Genomic DNA, 20,475 nt, shown 5'->3' on the forward strand with positions numbered 1-20,475 from the left:
CGAGCGAAGACGCAGGCAAAAGCTCGTCACGAATAAAAGAATAGGCCAACTGAAAACTGGTTGACACAAAAATCTACTAGATACAAATTACTAAATTTTCTAAATTAAGACTTCTTCACATCAAATTTCAATGGTTTTGGTTGTGTCACATTTTTATTGGTTTTTTAATTCATAATTTTTAGTTTCAATCATTTATAAGTTTTAAAATGATTATCATATTTTTTCATATTACTTCACAAGTATAAGCGGGTTTATGTCACACGAGCTATAAAATAGTATACGATACTTGTGACATAAGTAGCCTATTATGTGCACGGCGTTTAGCACCCTCGCTGCGCTCGGGCGCTAACTTCACGCCGTGCAAAAATAGGCTACTTTGGCCACGCGTATCGTAATGTACTATAACTAACACAATTAATATTACTCAAATTTTAAAGGAGAATTAATAATGATATTATTAAATTTTCAAACGCAATTATAGGTAATAAAGTTACATCGGTTAATATAATGTCTACCAAATAGTAGCCATCAGTTTTATTAGGCCAAGTACGATAAGTAATATTGACATTAAATGCTAATATTTTTAGAGCTTTACACCATAGATAAGTATAGATATTTCACCGCCTTGTAATTGAAGGAAGCCATTAAATGGCTTAAACGGCATACAATTCTGTCATCCGCGGTAATTTACGCGGAACGATGCCGACATGCGCAGTTAAGTGGACCAAAAATACGAAAACGAAGAGAAAGTGCGGAGAAATATCGTTTCATTCGTAAATGATCTAAAAACGACATTTTTTTTTTAATATTTTTCAAACACGAAAATAGATGACGACAGAGTGAGTAATCTTTACTAATCTATGCTTTACACAAAGAACTTTAATAGATTTTATTAAATTTTCTCCAACACTTATTACAATTACCCTGAACTAAATCTCAAAAAGATTCTTTACAAAAGACATGATTTCCAAATTCTGATTGGATTTGTCATTAAACTGACATTTCTATTGAGTTCCCTAGAGTTGTAATTGTTTTATCTATACTACATATTTAGTCTATGACATAGATATAACAGACCAAAAATGTCATGTTTAAAAAAGTCTTCAGTTCTTAATTATTTTCATTTAACATGAATTAATTACAATTTTTTTAATGTAATAATGTTAAATTGACGAAATAGAAATTGGCGGACATGATTGTCCTCCAAACCGAACACATTTTTTCTACCATGGGGTCGTTCAAGTATTACGTAACGCAATTTGGGGGGGAAGGGGGGGTCTTGTAAAACGTTACGATGCGTTACAGGGGCGGGAGGGGGTCTTCCGTAATACACGTTACGTAACATTTTTTTTAATAAAAAAATAGGGAATTAAAACTCCTAAATTGGCAACCCTTTTCATTTACGTTTTACGGGAAATCCCTTGAATGAGTGGGTTCAGCCGACTTAGTTCGGCTTTTTCGGAGTTGATGTTTTATTAGTTTTTACTCTTATTCGGATTAAAAATGTCTTGTTTTATTTCTTAGTATTATAAAGTAAATATGTAAGTAAAAGTATCCCAAGGATAAAAACTATAACATAACTTTTTAGCGAGTTTAGGGTAAAATTGACACTTGAGTGTTACGTAACGTTAGGGGGGGGGGGTATAGAAAAACGTTACGGTGCGTTACAAGGGGGGGAGGGGGGGTCAAAAATCTTCAAAAATTGCGTTACGTAATACTTGAACGGCCCCCATAAGGTTTAGCACGAACTACGATTAAACGCACACGTTTAACCTCAAGTCGGAAACCGCAAAAAAATGTAACACATTTCTATACAAGTGCAATAGTGGCTTTTTTAGTGACTGATTTAAAAACCCATCTCCCACACGCTTGTAAAAGTTTGGATTTTGGACTTTGTAAAAGTTTGGACCTTGCAGTGCAGCATTAGAATTTTGCCCCAAAAATAATATTCAACTATGGCTAAACATATGATCCTTTAAGTGACATAAAGTAAGAATTATGTCATGAAGTGTTTGGCTTAAGGAGACTCAATTACACCGTTATTAATATTCAATCTATCCGATTTTTGCCTACTAAAGATCGAAATTTAACAATGTCTAATATAAAGAAATTTTCAAATATTTAACGGGCAAAAATAAAGGATAGAATTATAACAGTTTATGCTACTGAACTATGCGTTCCAACCTTGATGTTTAGCTAGTGGCGATTGATCTTGTATTCAATGTGGTTCATAAGTGGCAGCTGCCCTCGTACAAGCCACCTGGTGGCGACTGACTCGCCTCCCGTTCACAATGAGGGTTGTGGGGTTGTTGACTCGGATCGATTTGAAATCGTATTTCTGGAAATAGGACAATTAATCAATTATTAAGTTTGTATAGGAGAGAGGGGAGTGGGGGTAATTAAAGGGAGGTGGGTCAAAATAAAATAGTTTTAGTATTTTTTGTGTTAAAGAATGGGGGAGGATAAAGATTATCCTGTAGTAGTGGTAGTTTTACCGTTATGAGAAGTTACGAGTGCCGGAACGTATGACAAATTTTGGGAAAAGGTGATAAGTAGGAGAGTTTATAACGCCTGTAAGGTATTTTGATTGGGAGGGGGGCATAAGTTAGAGTTACCTCACATATTGGCATACCATACCGCATGCCACTAGCCTCGAGTCGTGTGTATGAGTGGTGAGGGGAAAGTTCCGGGACTATACTTGAGCCGCGAGTCTTGGGTATGTGTGGTGCGTGGTGAGGGGAGGTAGGGGGTCATAACAGAGCCGCGAGTCTGCGTGATAAGGGAAGGTAGGGGGGCGTACCGCGAGCCGCGAGTCGGGCGTGTGCGCGGTAAGGAAGAAGGTGTCAAACGCTGCCGTGTTCTGGTTTGAAGGGTGAGTTAAGGCAGACATAGTTTTCCCAGGCTTTCCAGCTTAATCCTCAGGGGTAGCGGCGCATCTGCGGCTGAACTCAGGTAGGAATATCTGGTCGCGAGTCGTGCGTGTGCGTGGTGAGGGAGGTAGGGGGTCGTGCGTATGTGTGGTGGGAGGAAGGCAGGGGGTCGTACCGCGAGCCGCGAGTCGTGCGTGTGCGTGGTGAGGGAGGTAGGGGGTCGTGCGTATGTGTGGTGGGAGGAAGGCAGGGGGTCGTACCGCGAGCCGCGAGTCGTGCGTGTGCGTGGTGAGGGAGGTAGGGGGTCGTGCGTATGTGTGGTGGCAGGAAGGTAGGGGGTCATACCGCGAGCCGCGAGTCGTGCGTGTGCGTGGTGAGGGAGGTAGGGGGTCGTGCGTATGTGTGGTGGGAGGAAGGCAGGGGGTCGTACCGCGAGCCGCGAGTCGTGCGTGTGCGTGGTGAGGGAGGTAGGGGGTCGTGCGTACGTGTGGTGGGAGGAAGGCAGGGGGTCGTACCGCGAGCCGCGAGTCGTGCGTGTGCGTGGTGAGGGAGGTAGGGGGTCGTGCGTATGTGTGGTGGGAGGAAGGCAGGGGGTCGTACCGCGAGCCGCGAGTCGTGCGTGTGCGTGGTGAGGGAGGTAGGGGGTCGTGCGTATGTGTGGTGGCAGGAAGGTAGGGGGTCATACCGCGAGCCGCGAGTCGTGCGTGTGCGTGGTGAGGCGCGGCTCGGGCAGCGCCACGCAGTCGCCGATGATGGCGCCGCGCCCGCCCGCCCAGTTGTACACCAACGCGCAGACGCACTGCATGCTGCTGTCCACTAGCGCGAACGCACTGCGGAAACAAACAATTAAACGCTAAACGCTTTCTACACTCACAGCCGCACACTAGGATTCCCTGTAAATTCATCATTTAGAAATCTGTCTGGCCGGGGATCGAACCCGGAACCCTCTGCGCGTCAGACCGACATGGTGACCGCTCCGCCACGCGGGTCGTCCACAACATAACAAACAAACGAAACAATAATTAAAAAGTATACCTTTCTCTTAGTACCATTCAACCGGGTAGGTATAGTCCGCGTAAAACTGCTAGTCCGCTCTGAATATAGAAATGAATCGCGTCGCCATAGCAAATTGTATGACTACACCTGCTCGCAACAACTTCAGAGCGGACTAGCAGTTTAGCGCGGACTATACTACTGCTATTCATATTTCTGTGTTTCGGTCAATGCGTATGGATGAAGAAGAATAAGGATAAAGATCATGACTGCCTTTAATCAGGCGACCATCTTAGTTCTCATGAGTAGCAAAATAACTGTAACCGACTTCAGGAGGAACCTGTTTTACATGGAATTGCTCATAAGCAGCTGTGACAACCTACCATCTGTTGGACAGGATGCTAATTTGCCGTTAAAAAATCAACAACGGCATATTATAATTACACTTTTTATGACAAACTCACAAGGGCACGCAGTTCTCGTTGTGCACGGAGCCCACCACGCGGCCGAGCACCACCTTGCCCTCGTTGGGCCCCTCCCTCAGCTCGGACAGCGGCACCAGCGTCAGCGACACGTTCCGGCCGCCGAACGTGTGGAACGTACCCGGCGCGTATGGACCGAGCATCTTCTCGTCTATTGACTGGGGAAAATGAAACACTTTATTTAATCCATGTTAAAATTTACATAGACATTAAAATGTCTTAAAGTTAGGTTAGGTTTGTGTCAAGTCTCGAGGTGGCGGAAGGTCGGATGCAATAGCTCCAGCTCCATCTCAAACTGGGATACAGCTGAGATACCCATATACTCGACTAAGGGCGGCCAAAGGAACACCTTGGGTTTTTTTTCCGGTAGGAATCGGACCTATCCCCTTCGCTGCGACCGAGACGAACCTCTGCGGGGTTTCACCACGTAAAAACAAAGTTTATGTATATGTGTGAATGTGCCTGAATATGTAAGCGTATGTATGCAAAAGTACGTGTGTGTCCGCGTGCGTGCACGTTCACGTGTATGTATTCATGTTGTTTATGATTCTAAAAATCCTATTATTTGCATAAAAAATATATATAAATGTGTGACAACGTTTACGTTTCTATGCCAGATATCTGGCAAATGATACGTGGCACTCATGACTGGAGAAACTATAGTTTGAAATTGAATGTACAAATTTTGTTATATTATAAGTACATAAGTTAAGAAACTCACTTGAACCATCTGCATGATCCTCTTGGTCTTCAGCTTGCCCCTATTCTTGACTATATCAGTAGCGGCAGTGAGGAACTGAGTTAGTTGCTTCTGTTCATGGGTGGCCACGCTCCACGCAGGATCTAGGAGGCTAGCGTGCTCGAAGGTCTTGAGCGCCTCTTCGAAACATTCGTCATATCTTAATGCCTGGAAATAACAACACTAACTAACAACCATTGGCTGAGCAAATTGGTCTCAATTGGACCTAATTTCTTGTAAAAAAAAAATTTTGGAAAATGTCTTGAAGGAAACTGGAGTAAGCAAAATGAAAACTAGTGTGACATTGTAGCACATTTTTGGTTTTGTGGTACTTGTAGCTGAGACGTTTTTGAGCATAAAGTAGTATTATTTATACAGGACTTATCTGAAGAAGTAAGCAATCATTTATTTATGGTTATAGACACACCCCACATAATTGAATTAAATTTTTAATATTTTTGTATAAAAATTATTCGTTTTTAAAGTAAAAATTATATGAATATAAAGATAAATAACGCCGATAGATCTCATTCTATTTCTAATGTATTCTATTATATTCTATTATATTCTAAATCAAAACTATTTTTCAAAAATCAACTTACAATCCCCTTATTATAATACAAGTCCGGTTGCCCTCTGGCCACAGGATCCAAACTCGCTTGCTTATACGCACTCATGCACAATTTCAACATCTCCGGGTCTTGAGTCACCCCAAAGTACTGACATAGGTATGCATTTCCTAATACCGTCCATGATATTCCATCTTTAATGTCTTGGGCCACAGCTTCCTTAGCTAATTCAACGCTTTGCAGAACAGCTGCTTTAGACTCCGCAAACTTCATTGCTTTGCTCTCTTGTCGGAGCATAATGGATAGACTGCGTAGCGTCACTCTGTTACGTTCCTGTGAAAAATAGAAGGTAGGACTCTATTTTGTTTGACTGCGGTGGCACCAGTGATACAACTATTGCTGCTTTAGACTCGCAATGCTAAATGTAGCCAGCATGTTTTATAAATATTCGCAAACATCATTTTAATTATAAATGGTAAAAATAGTAAAAATAAAATTAAACATTATAAAATTTAATGATATAAGCATTGCCAATAAAAAAAATTATATAATGTTAATGAAGCAAATATTGCAATATGCAGATTACCTACAAACTAACGAATAAGTTGGAAGACATAGATAAAAATAAATATTGCCATTTCAATTTAAAAAATTTGCCATGAATCTTTGCCTACAAATTTCATTAGATTTAACGACTAGCCAGCCTATTTTTTCACCAACCTTGCCTTTAGCAATCCCTTCATAACACATCCTTACCCATATACAACTTACATGTTTCAAAGCACCTTCAAAGCTAGCTTTAGCCTCCTTGATGTTCATATTCTTCCAGTAGCATTCACCGAGTTCGTTCCACGCGTCAACCAGATGTGGGTTCAACTTCACAGCTTTGCTCAAACACTGAGTTGCGCGGGAGTCGTATACTGTTGTGATGTTGAAACATTTACCCTTCAAATAGAGGAACTGTCCTCGTAGCGAGAATGGGATTTGGGTATCCACTGAAATTTTAGAAACTTACGAGTTAAAATATAATTGAATGGACTTGAATATTAAAACATAAGGTGATCAAATTAGCCCCGTGATTTGCCCAAAATTAGGAGGGGTCCGAGGTTTAATTCCCAGACATGTACCTCAAAGTTTTCAAGTTATGTGCTTATTAAAAATTTGTTATCACTCGCTTAAACAGAGAAGAAAAACAGAGAGTTAAAAAAGATTTCCACATATGTGAATTTACTAATTCGCACATAGCCTGGAATCGGAGTAGAATGAGGCCTAGAAACCTCTCACTTTGAGAGGAGACCCGTGCCCATCTATGGGCCAGTAATATGTTGCCGACAAATTTTCTTCAGACCTTGCAGTAAGCAACTTTTTAACAAGAAAATGTTTATTATGCCACAATACAGGTCTGTGATTATGCCTAATAACTTACTATTGAACCATGAGTAAAAACACGTAATTTGTAAATGAGTTCTGAAAGTGAATTAATTGGATCTTAAACCTACCATCGATATTATCAAATTTCTCAAGAATCATTTTCTTCTTCTCTTCAATGCATTTATGCTTTTCGGCAGCCTTTTCAATGGAATGCTTCTCAAAAAACAAATCCCTGATAGCATATAACTCGTCCAATTCTTTCTGAAAATGACAATATAGATTACTAATCAAAATGACGAAATATAGACTACAAAGAGGGAAATATGCACCAAAATAGTTATTATCTATCTATATTTCTAATGTATTAACAATTATAATTACTGAATACATAAATTTTTTAGTAATAAAACAAACTATAAACTAAAAAAAGGTCCTTTTTAAAAAATATACAAGAAAACTATTAAAAAAATAGGCCATCTAAAATTGCCGTGTGAGGCATGGTTCCCAAAACGCTGGCGGCGTTTCCTTGCTGCATGGCAAGACTTAATCTTTGTGCAAAATACCCACCAACTTTTTGGTCACCGGAAGCAGTGACAAGTTTGGTCGACATATCTGACATGAATTTTTTTATGTCAGATGACCATGGACTCATTGTCTCTATATCAAACGCCGCAAACAAGTAATTGTCTAATAAATTACTATATTTACGACACTTGAGAGTCTGGGCATGGGCGGCTGCGGCCCCCGCTTACACTGAAATATTAGCTAGATGAGAGGGGGCTAAAGCATCGACGCACATTGCGTCCCATATAAGGGGTCATCCGATCAATTACAATAATTTTCTTAAACTACTACCGGATTGGAACACAACCTCTACAGAGAAGATCCAGTAAGAAACTTAGTGGGTTTGTCTTTTTTTTTTAATAATAATTATACTCTTTTTCTCTTTTCTTTTTTAATGCCTTCATTGTTACATATAATTATATAATTTTCTGTTCTTATGTCCCCAATTTGTTAAAATCTTCCCACAACAATATTTTTAGGACCTGGTAATCCTAGTTCTACAATTAATCAGCCGTAGATGTGGTGCCTCGTTAAGAACTAAGCATCCCTCATATAAGTATAACCCTTACCACAGAATTCAAACCAGGACAAAGCAGAACATAACACTCTTGTTATGAGACTTACAAGACAAGAATGGTGATGTTAATACTGGTGATGATACTAACTATGAATTGCAGACACCATTAGCAACAGGTGGTCAGCATTTTTATAATGATTTTAATACCTAAAACTATCCTCTAAAGCACTACACCTACACCAAAATAAGGTAAAATAAATCATAATATTTTAACGTGTACCATATAAATAATTATGTTACTAAAACTTATTGCTTTTAAATTATTTTTTGTCAACCTGAAATAATGTAGGAAACTTACTGTTAATTCCGCCATGATCTTCGTAACATTTTCCAACACTTCTGGGTCATCTTCTGATTCAAGCGACATGGTTATACTTGTTTATTTCACGTGAATTCTAAAGATTTTATTATATTTTATATTTATATTTTTCCACTATCTTTATTTCATACAAGTATAACTCATATGACATGACATTGACGCTGTCAAATCTGTCATGGAATTGATTTTGACAATAATCACACCAAACCGACAAAGGTACAAAGGTATATAAGTCCAATAACAAAAAAATAAAAAAAATACAATGTTTTATTTTAGTAGGTAGAATGCTCTTTCGGAGCTAAATTATTTTGAAAATTAACACTTTTAAACAATACCTATGGTGCAATGTAGTGTAGTGTAGTAAATTTAAATTTATAATACGGTAAGAATAAAGCATTATCATTAAAGCAATATTAAATTGCAACCGAAAAAAATACATATTTAAGATGATTTACTTGAATAATTTATTACCTCATATCGATAAAACGTCGATATCTTTACGGATCTTAGATATCATCCTCATAGCATAGAGGAATACTATGTTACTCTATGTAATACTATACACGGGGCCATCCCTACCCTTATGTCTATTTAAAAATGTAAATAAAATCAATAATATTACAGAACGGTAATTTTTATTATGACACACTATACAACAAGGTAAATTACCGCAAAGTAAAAGGTTCTGTCTGTATAGAAAGGGATTTTCTATCTGATGTGTTCAGTTTAAGTGTGCCTACAGTAAAATACGGAGACTTTAATACCAGTGTTAGTGTAAAAAGTTTTGTAATAAGTAATGGCTTACTATGAAGATATCGTGGACATTGGTGGTCAAGCCAAGTGTATATTATGTGAGGTATACCTCCCCGACGACAATAACTATGTAGACACGCACATAAATGGAGACCAACATATGGGATTGTATGTAAAACGAATTATGATCAACAATAACTTAGTTTTGCAGCACAGTAAGCCCTACTGTCTGATCTGCAATAGTGTTGTTTGCAACTTAGAGGATCATATTCAGAGCAATCAACATCAGCAGAGAATGGATGAAATAAAATATATGGTTGAAAAGGATGGTGCTTTTCTAGAAATACCAACAAAAATTGCGCATAAGGAATCAGAAGTACATTGCACAATATGTGATTGTACTGTCGGCTTTGAGATAAAAGAAATAAAAGATCATATCCAGTCAGTAAAACACAAACGGGCCCGTGCAATGGCAGTGCAACCATCCAATGGAATATTCTCCGTCGAAGGCACAGATGATGACCTATTTTGTAAGATCTGCCAACTATACTTTGAAAACTACATAGAGTGTATATTTGAACATGTGGATGAAGATGAGAAGCATACCCAAACCCTGAATAAGATACTGAGGCTTATTAAAGGCCAAAATATTACTATTGAGAAGTATTTAACAAATGTTGCTGAAGATAAAGCTACGTGCAACAAGTGTTCCATAGAAGTCCCCTGCAATATTGATAATTTAGAACGACATGTGAAAGGCAAAAAACATAAAAATGCCTAAATTATTGTTACTTTTTACTTTTGTTATTAAGTATGTATAGTCCGGTTTCAACTGCTAGTACGCTCTGAATATAGAAATGAGTCGCGTCGAAATAGCATATTGTATGACTACACCTGCTCGCAATAACTTCAGAGTGGACTAGCAGTTTGACGCGGATTATACTATAGTAATGGTGTAGTAGTAGTGATAATACTCAATAGATAAATAAATATTTGTATTCTATTAACCAATGAATATTAATTGTTATTTGTGATTATTTATAGTAAATATATTAGTATTCCATTCTGTATTTATGAAATTAATAATGTAATTAAATTATTTAAACTTATGCCAACTATTTTTTAATGACGCCCATATAAATTTCAGATTTCTGTGATTTTCTTGTTGTCCGTTCAGAGCGGACTATACTGCATTAAATATTTAAATAAATTCTTAAACATATAAAATCAAGTATAATAAACAAAAACACCAAAATGAAACAATATCAATAACAATAAAGTTAAATAATGTAAACCTGCCTATGGTATGATATTATGCTCGTCTATTTTAGAGATATTTATTTGTAGTATTGTTGCCATATTATCAAATATATTAATAGGTTAAAAGACAATGAATTATTTAAAATGAAGATACAAGGTGTACAAGTGTAGTATTTCGCAGAATAATAATTGTTATTATTATACTGAGGCTACAGCGGCTGGAGTATTTCCAATCTATGTTTAAATTATATTGCAACATTGCGTCCTTTATTTCATTCGATTTTCATAGACAATACGATAAAATCAGTGTTCCCAACCGTACGATAATTATCGTACATGTACGATAATTTGATACGACCGTACGATGTACGATAGCGAGTCATTATCGTACGCAAATGTACGATAATTGGCTACTTGAAACTTTTTGGGAAACTGTTTTAATGAATTCATAAACGTATTATATATATATGCGTTTAATTGATAATTTTTTCGAAAAAAGGGCGATTTATTAATAATTTTTTTTTTTTTATTACCGTATCTGCCGAAAAATTATCGTACATTTCATAAGAACGCGTGCATCGCGCCTAATGATGTGCCGAGTGGCCATTTTTGGTATTCGAGATAAGTACTCGAGTACAACAGTAAACAAACAACAATAGCACGGAAGAGCAAAAAAAAAAAAAAAAAAAAAAAAAAAAACGCCACCACGAGTCGACCTGACTCGGCACATCTCTACTCGCGCCCGCGTTCTTATGAAATGTACGATAATTTTTCGGCAAATACGATAAATTTACGCCCCTGGTACGATCAACGCCATCTCCCAGGTTGCCAACACTGGATAAAATATAAAACCGTCACAGTACACTTTACCTTCAGAATTATTTATTTATTTTCTTTTGTAAAATCGATACGAAATTGCCAGTGGTTTTATCGAACACCGTAAATTATTAAAAGTAGTATTTTGATTGCATTATATAATGATAACGGGAATATGTTACGGGATCGTAGCGAGTACGAAAACGCGGGTGCGCTGTGTGTTTTGCGGGGTGTACATCCCGAAAGCGAGCAAATGTATTGAGGAGCATATAAATGGAGCGAAACACAAGGAGAACATGGAGTTGGTGTACGAGAACGGGATTAGCTACGACAGCAGCCGGGGTCTGTACTGCAAGTTGTGTGCGACGTCGTTCGAAGGATCGATTGTGCAACACCTGGAAATGGATGATCACGCGAATTACATCGCGACGCTCGAAGACCTCACTGACGGTGAGTATATTCACGTAGATGCGTTCCTCGCCGGCCAGACAGATGTCGCGTTCTGCTCGACGTGTCAAGTCACTATACCGTGCACTTTGCACAATATTGAAGCGCATGTCAACGAGGACTTCCACATCATGGAAACTCTGAAGCCGTTGAACGGTCTATTCTCGGTCGACAACCCTCTCGAGCTCTGGTGCAAGGTGTGCGACGTATACATCGACAACACAACGCCAGGAGTGCTCGAACACTCGGAGGATGACGATCACCATGTCAATTGGTTTAAAAAGATGGAGCCGTACACAGCGAACAATGGTATTAGTATCGGTAACTACCTGACTCATGAGTTCGAGAACAAAGTCTACTGCCTTAGATGCAAGGCGGAGATTCTGTGCAATACTGAAAGCATAGACTATCATATACAAACAGATGCGCACATGAGCGCAGAGCCACATCATTCAGAGATCTCAGACTTACAAATCCCACCAGATTAAATTGATTCCTCAAGTTGTTACTAAAATGTTGCAGATACCAATTTCTTTTCAACTGTCACAGTTATGTGCCATAGTTAATAATATGATTGTTTTATTCATGTCACAAGGATAATACTTTCGTCTATGGAAGTAGTCTTACGTGTCTCAATAGTCTACTATTGACTTTTATACTAAAAATGCACATTGGCTACTATCACTTGAGCAACTGGTAGATTTCTAACGCAAGGACACAGAGCCCGTGCCTAGGGCTCCCGACATACGAAGGCCCCCAAAAGTCCAATATATCTGCTTACACAACACGCTTCATGATTTTCATTTCACCTTATATTTTCTATTCCCTCCACTCCTGGGCCCTCCAATTCTCAAGTGCGTAGGGACCCGAGCAGTGATTTACTAAATTGAGCTAGCATTTCAAGTTGTCCAGTGCTTACTAAGTATTTTATTCATCTATACTGATATAGACAATTTTGTGTATTAGGCGTCTCTATTGAACACTCAAAGAACATTGAATACCTGAATGGCAAAACTTAATAGTGTCTTAAACAGCTACTTGTGAAAGTAGCCTGCACTATATAACTATTGCACATATGATAGTAGCCAATGTGATATCCTTGAAAAACATATGTTGCATACTGAACAGTTGTATTAGTCATATAAAATTGCTACATTACTATTCATATTTCATAAATATGTGTTAGTGTATCCTTATGTTAGGTTTTCTATAATATACTATTTATTAATGCATCACAAAGACAAGTACATATAGAAATGTAGTTTTTTACACCTAAAACATATTTCTTCATAGCCAATAATTGAGTCCGAAACTTTGGTTGGTAATAAATTTCAAATGATTTAGATCAGTGCTTTTCAATCTTTCTCAAAAGACAATGCCCTTTTTAAGTGAAAGTATTTCATGACCCCCTATTCTTTGTTGTTTCTAACTTTTATCTTATTATGTTTCAAATCCATACATTTTTTTTATTTTCATTATAACATAATTTTGAAATACTTAAATACCAACATTTGTTTTACCTGTATTGTTGTTTTTACTTAAGCTTTGCGACCCCTTTGTAGACGCTTTGCGACTCTCTGACATTGTGGAAAACACTTTGAAAAACACTGATTTACATATTTTAAATGAATGTTTCATTGGAAATAACTCTCGCAGATTATAATTTGAATACAAATAGAGAATATGACCCATTTGAACCCTCCATAATATAAATATAAACCATGGTTAGCCTATTGCCAAATTCTGCCATAGATATATATGCCTTTAGACAGCATACCAAAGTAGTGCAAATTGTTTATTCTTTGCCTGTCACTGTTATTTCGTTATTCAGTGTCTAAGGCTCTATACAGACGGACCACAATCCAACTGCAAATTGCAGTTTGAATGCAGTTGACACGTCTGCAATAAAACTGCAATTTGCGGTTGGATTGCAGTTTATATGCGGTCTGTCTGTCTAGAGCCAATGTACATCTTTCATGTAGTTTACCCAAAATATTAATGATAATATATGTTTGGTGTAAATGTACTGGTATTATTACATGCCATGAGGCTTTTTATAAAAAGTAGATTCATCTACAATAGTAAATGTTAGACATGTTATTTCCTACTTCATAAATGTATGTTTATTGGAAAAAAACAAAATATTTATCAAAATATTTGTATTAGTAATATATAAAAATATAATGTTATGTATTGTCGTTTTAACACAAAAGGTTAAAATAAACGAGAGAAAGGAATTCCACTAAATGAATTTAAGTTGTTTAGTGGAATGGTAAGAAAGATGATTGCGTAATATGCTATATTTATTTATGTATTTGATTTTGCATTAAAACATTTATATACATAGTTTCAATGCAAAATACATTTATAATACCTATATATTTTAGATATAGAAAGTATTATTTCCATACATACTATTCCATATGCTTAAGCCCTATGTATTTACAATTTAATGTGTAACTTATTAAAAATTGTATTTGTAATGGACGTAAAAATAATGTTTAAATGTTATAAGTCGCGGAATGTTGTCTATTTCATTGATATTATGTGGAAATGTATCCTTAGTCATTACATTTATGTGTGTGTAACATGTAACTAAATTTTTTCACCAACCTGTTTGTAATATTGGCGGAGTATGTGTTAAGTATGTGGGGGAAAGATCTCAGAGTCCCATGCCCAGTGGGAAAAGATTGCCGCCAACTAAGATTTACTTATATATCAATCTTAAGCGATTTTTATAAGTAGCGGTAAGGGCCCCTACAAATTAGCTTCTATGACGCGCGTTTGCAGCGTTGCGATTGCCCGACTTTGATGATTAGAGTTGTAGTAGTGTCTACTGATGTAGAAATACTGCTGTTGACCGTAGCGCTGCTGTCGCGCGTATTTTATTTATTATCAATCGCGCAATTATAGCGGCCAATTTGTAGGCGCCCTAATATTATTAAAATTGATTTTTATTGAATCTCAAACTATTTATACCTATATAATAAAATTAGTAAGTATAAATATTGTATTAAAATTCTGTTAAGCTATTTAATGTATTCTTGTCTACTATGTAACTAGTCATTAATTCACTTTGTATGAATAAAAACGCTAATTGCAAATGAAAATTAGATTTTATTTTCAAATAGTTGAAATACTTATCTATCAAGAATATAATAAGAATCCAGAAATAATTATCATAAATATTTGTCGAAGCTAGTAAGACTCTAATTGGTTTGTGGTAGTCTCACATAGGGTTTTTTTAAGTCGCCTGTTAGTGCCACTCTATCAAACTGACTTCTACCACCTTTAAGTCATCAGGTATTTAGCAGTCAAATGGATAATCATCTTCGTCATCCTCTCCCTCCTCTAGTATAACTTCAAGGCCATCCTCACGTGGTGGTTCAGCTGGTGAGGCATTGCCACCATCCTCTCCGACACGTGACCGTATCCTATCCTCATCGAGCCTTATGACCTGTATAAGGTCTTCGGCACAACAGTCAATGCGTGCTACTGCGTCTGCCAAATCGTTCTGTAGAGAACTGGAAAAAAATGTATAGAATGATATATAACGAATCATTGTATGTATATATTTAATTAAAATACCTACACGGTGGTAGATAATCGGGCACTCCTGAGCTTTTAAGGAAGGATGAAAGGATAAGTACATTACCTTACATCGAGCAGAAAACTGCACATCAGTGTTTGAAAAAGTTCTTAAGAGTGTGTGAAGTCTACAAATTCTAGTAAATAAAATAAATAAAAATAAATGCCCAGATGTGGTTTGTAACGGGTGATAACGAAAACAAACATATAACTAATGTAACAGGAGGAATTATTTCTTTGAAATGGCTCATTGCGTAACTATTTTGTTCTGGAATTTTACTAATAAAGGAGGCAGCCTATACTCAGCACCGGTCCCGGCCCTTAATCTCCGATTGACGTCATTCAGGCTTCAGCGCTCATTGGGCGATACTTGCACTTTACGTAAAATGTACTTTGGTTTTACGTTACATAAGGAAATAATATGTAACTACTATATATTAATATCAAAAAAAGATCGATTGAAACTGAACAAGTTAAACTGATTAAAAATATATATACCTACAGTATATGCTAAATACCTTGACCTTACATTAAATTAAGTAGTTAGCTCCATTTTTTCTTAGAAATTGTCTTTCGCAATTGACTTTCTGGTGGCACTGAACGCTTGGATGATAATTGTGACCCCCTTATCACACCCTTTTAACTAGAAATTTCAGCCGTACGCCGCTATTAGGTGGAATAAGTGCCAAACTGTAACACCTACCTACTATCTTCAAAAATATGAACAAATACCTAATCCTCTCCATATTGCTCCTCAACTGTTTATTAAACTGTTGAATCTGAAGAAGTTCATCTCCCAGTTGTCTGTTTACATCGTCCTTAATGAGCTCTTTCCCAGGTCTGCGAGTGCGTTGGGCCAGCCTGGCCTCCACCAAGCGTTCCTGATCCATAGTTTCAAGGAGGGACTGCTCTGTCGTTGTTAGCTCTTCACCCAAGCATTTGTGGTCTATTAACGCCTGGTGAATTTATGAAAGTACTTCAGGGAATAAACCTAAGTTAAAACGCTACTACTGCTGCTATGAGGAAGAAATAGTAGATTGTTTTCAATAATCTTAATCTAAATATATATAACTCAAAGGTGACTGACTGACATAGTGATCTATCAACGCACAGCCCAAACCACTGGACGGATCAGGCTGAAATTTGGCATGCAGGTAGATGTTATGACGTAGGTATCCGCTAAGAAAGGATTTTGATCAATTCTACCCCCAGGGGGATAAAATAGGAGAAGAAAATATTACTTCGTAACGCGAGCGAAGCCGCGGGCAAAAGCTCTTTTATTATATACCAGGATTTGAGACAACTATGGTGTCTTCTGTCTCTGATGCTCCTATTTTATATTTTAAATGGGCAACTGCTGAATTAAGTAGATTAGCAGTGAGATAAGATTCGGTAAACAGTAAATGTAAGAGTTTTGAATTATATTTCAAGAGAAACAATCAAGAAATTGACAATTACTAAGCACAGTAAATATTATTTTAGAGTAAGGTGGATAAAGGGTATTGGACCTCCTCTCTCTGCCACTCCAAGTCCTGTAATTTAATTTTGTTGGCATGTAATCTTCGTCTCAGGGCGGAATCCACTTTTGCTGCATACGACTGTGCAGCAATTGACAATTGAACTCTTGCGCCTCGAACCTGAAGAAATAAGAATCTTTGATAGCCCCACACTAGGATTCCCTGTATCGTGGGTGCCATGGACACGAATACACAAACAACCTATGTTTGTTTGGCCGGAGATCGAATCCGGAACCCTTTGCGCATCAGACCGGTAAGGTGACCACGCGGGTCGTCCAATTGTATAAGTATTGATTTGTACTCTTACTTAGTTAAACCAGAACTGAAGACTAGATTGTAAGTAAAGATTAAGAGTGTATGAAAATGAAAATATCTCTCATTAACCATTAGTGGCAAATTTTTAGATACCTACATAACATGTTCTTTGGCTGTTATCTGCAATATACTTAGGTAATAGTGTTTACGGTGATTTTTCAAATACATATAAATACCTGCTGTCTAGTTATAATAGCGTTTGCTAAAGCTCGCAAACCAGCTCTTTTTAAAGCTCCACATCTCTTTTCCCAATGTTTTATAGGTAACCCTCTGGAAAACAAATTACAGTACCAAATAAAACTTTTCAAATCATTTTTACAGCTCATACCTATATTTACAGATTTTTACACTATGCTGCTATGAAAGATTTTACGTAGAAATTACTTTTAATAGCAGATGATAAGTGGTGACTGTCGCCATGGACTTTAAAGTCCATGGCACGTTCTTTGCCAACCCCGAAGACTAATGAAGACTAACGAATCGTCGTCGTCTGGCCTCGTGTTAATCTATATCTACTAGCACTGTTTCAAAACTATGCATATGCATGGGCTGCGAATGCTCCGATTTAACATTCAGTTAATCACGTGCTTTTCTATACTAATATTATAAAGAAGGAGGAAGAATAAAGGAAAACTTTGTTTGTTTGATTGTAATGAACAGGCTCAAAAACTACTGGATCGATTTTAAAAATTCTTTCACCATTCGAAAGCTACATTATCCACGAGTAACATAGGCTATATTTTATATGAAATATATTTGATAAATAGATTTTGAGGCGGTACAAAGTTTGCCGGGTCAGCTAGTATTACATAAAATAAAAAGTACATTAAAATATACTCTTTAAGTACTTTTTTCGCTTCTTCTTCCAATCTTTAACATTTGCGCTATTTTGTTCTGTGTTCTCGTCTACAGAAATAGCCAGTTCCTTATTGAGGATATCTGCTACAATTTTCTTCTTTGTTTTTTCCAACATCGTGGTTTGCTTGTCGACATCAGGGATCATTTTTTCAAATTTTCTTTTTTGTCCTCGCAAAAACTTGAATTCCTACCCAATAAATTACTTTTATCAAAATCGGAAAGGCTTGGGAGTATTTTTTTTATGTTAGTTAGCAAACGAAAATGCAGTCCAACTGATTGTAAGCACCAATTGTCGACCTGGGGGCCTACCACCATCTTTTAAAAACCATCATAATTCAGGAAAGTTTATTTCCTCCATAAAACAGTAAAATATTCCGTCATACACAGTTGAACAAACTTAAACCCTTATTCATTTTCCGCTTATCAATTGTATAAAACCAACTGAAATTGTCATATTTTGCATAAAAAGTTAAATTTCCTGCAAAAAAAGTAAAAGTATGATTAAAATCATATTGTTTTAAGAGATGGTAGTAACCCCCCTGAGGTCAGTCACAAATACGTTGCTACCTTTGAGTACTAAGTTGGAATGCCTCAAATAAGTGTCCATGTCTTCCTTAACCTTCAAACCAGAACATTTCCGGCACTTTTTCATGCTGCTCCATTGTGGATTGGAAGTAAACATAATAGCTATCTACTGGCTACCCGTGTCAGGTGGTGTCAAACCTTCCATAAGTCTTAATGATTGTTATCCAAGTTATATATTATAAGTATATATTATATGGAAAAGTTCTTGTAAGGAAGTTGTAAAAACATTACAATTTGCTTTGTCTATCAATGTGCACTTGACCGGCGTGGAATAATGCAACTAACTCCCTCACTTTGAGAGACATTTGCCTAGCAGTGAGACAGTAATGAGTTAAGGAAGTTTTACCTCTATGATAGTTTCCTCCACTTGATCATAGAGTGGACTCATGGCACCAGGTCTGGAGTTCTCTCTGCAATGGTTATTTATTTCTTTCTCCACCCTCTGCACTACTACGCGTAAGGCGTTATGCTCGTGTTGTAATGCTTCGATGGATTCTTGTAGACGTTTGGACAAATCGCTCAGTACCCATCTCCATGAAGCTACCTCTGATATTCTAAAAGAATTGATTTATGCCCGTTATTAGTAATGAATCTATCCAATGTTTACTAACGATAGATAGACATTTGATTTTTTTTCATACTAAAGATTGTCTTTGAACTTTGGTGGATAAAAAACGGATAGATTGGTCATTAACAACGGACGTTTGTAAAAAAATAGGTAAAAATACTATATCTGTGGGTACTGACCCACCTACAATAAAATTTAATTATACTAAAAATGTTTTTTTAAAGATTGGAGTAGCAACCAAGCTAATTGTTCAATTGATGGTCTAGTAGTCTCTGCTATCGATGGATATCTATAATTTTATTTATTTATTTAGTTGCACCAACAAGGTATACACCAACAATAAATATAGGTACAAATTATCACAAGGCATAAAACAAGTGTTACCTCAATTATAGGCGCAAATAGCAATGCACAGAGGATAACAGAAAATAATGTAAAAAAGGGATTTTTGAATAATTACAAAAATATTACTAATAATGATAACAAAATAATTCCAGATTAATATTAATTATTTATATACAAAAAAAAAACAATTATTACTAAGTATACCCATTTCAAGTTTAGAACAGGTTCTATTTAATACGGAGCACAGATGCGTTGTTATTCCTAAGGTCTAATAAATCGCCTCTTAAATAAGTCGGCCCTCATGTTTATAACCTTAATCTAATTTTAAAACTGCCCGCAGTTACGCCTACCCAACTCTATTTTCATTTTACTTACCGTTCTTGCAAGCTCTTCTTATACCGGTATTCGCTGCACTCCCGTGCGAATCCGTTCATCATCACCAGCTCCTGAGACCCACTCACCTGATCTAAGACCATGGCGTTTAGTCTCTCATTCATGGCCCTCATGTTTTCTAAGGCGCCATCAGCACCTAGACAGGCACTTTCACAATACATGGTAGAGCTTTTGAAATACTCTATTGGTTTTATTATGGTTGAATGGAAATTCCTCTTAGAGGTATAATTATAAATGTTATTTCATTTTGGCGTTTTTTATGACAACGGTGATCTGTCTGAATTTTAAATAAGGTTTTTTATATGCCTGTTAGGTTAGAGACAAATAAAAAGGTTCAAGTATTATGTAGTATTAGTTTATTATGATGGTTTATTCTGTCAATACAAAAAAGACCTAATTCGACATTTACAATCTATACTAATACTAATGTACTAATAATAATATATAATATAATATTATAAAGAGGAAAACTTTCTTTGTTTGTTTGATTGTAATGAATAGGCTCAAAAACTACTGGACCGATTTTAAAAATTCTTTCACCATTCG

General features: G+C 36.8%; 4 protein-coding genes across 4 annotated transcripts; 2 read left to right on the top strand and 2 right to left on the bottom strand.

Moving 5' to 3' along the window:
* Positions 1-1,735: 1,735 nt before the first annotated feature.
* On the bottom strand, positions 1,736-8,653 carry LOC140754239 (tetratricopeptide repeat protein 5). The gene is made up of 8 exons (XM_073089188.1): positions 8,464-8,653; positions 7,153-7,285; positions 6,425-6,648; positions 5,687-5,986; positions 5,067-5,252; positions 4,328-4,503; positions 3,556-3,700; positions 1,736-2,338 (listed from the first exon to the last, which is right to left on the bottom strand). The coding sequence occupies exons 1-8, from the start codon at positions 8,530-8,532 to the stop codon at positions 2,219-2,221; spliced, it is 1,353 nt and encodes a 450-aa protein (XP_072945289.1). The 5' UTR covers positions 8,533-8,653; the 3' UTR covers positions 1,736-2,218.
* Positions 8,654-9,035: 382 nt separating this feature from the next.
* LOC140754397 (uncharacterized) lies at positions 9,036-10,346 on the top strand. Its single transcript, XM_073089402.1, has one exon. The coding sequence runs from the start codon at positions 9,281-9,283 to the stop codon at positions 10,016-10,018; it is 738 nt and encodes a 245-aa protein (XP_072945503.1). The 5' UTR covers positions 9,036-9,280; the 3' UTR covers positions 10,019-10,346.
* Positions 10,347-11,340: 994 nt separating this feature from the next.
* On the top strand, positions 11,341-13,105 carry LOC140754269 (uncharacterized). Its single transcript, XM_073089235.1, has one exon. The coding sequence runs from the start codon at positions 11,475-11,477 to the stop codon at positions 12,246-12,248; it is 774 nt and encodes a 257-aa protein (XP_072945336.1). The 5' UTR covers positions 11,341-11,474; the 3' UTR covers positions 12,249-13,105.
* A 1,840-nt stretch (positions 13,106-14,945) lies between these two features.
* LOC140754270 (uncharacterized) lies at positions 14,946-20,203 on the bottom strand. Its single transcript, XM_073089237.1, has 7 exons — positions 19,912-20,203; positions 18,970-19,177; positions 18,029-18,225; positions 17,357-17,450; positions 16,857-16,985; positions 16,081-16,304; positions 14,946-15,284 (listed from the first exon to the last, which is right to left on the bottom strand). The coding sequence occupies exons 1-7, from the start codon at positions 20,088-20,090 to the stop codon at positions 15,068-15,070; spliced, it is 1,248 nt and encodes a 415-aa protein (XP_072945338.1). The 5' UTR covers positions 20,091-20,203; the 3' UTR covers positions 14,946-15,067.
* Between the last annotated feature and the right edge of the window lie 272 nt (positions 20,204-20,475).

Source organism: Epargyreus clarus, unplaced genomic scaffold (genome assembly GCF_041222505.1).
Source record: "Epargyreus clarus isolate Ecla_fem2 unplaced genomic scaffold, WU_Ecla_fem_2.2 ptg000029l, whole genome shotgun sequence".
Classification (NCBI taxonomy): Eukaryota; Metazoa; Arthropoda; class Insecta; order Lepidoptera; family Hesperiidae; genus Epargyreus; species Epargyreus clarus.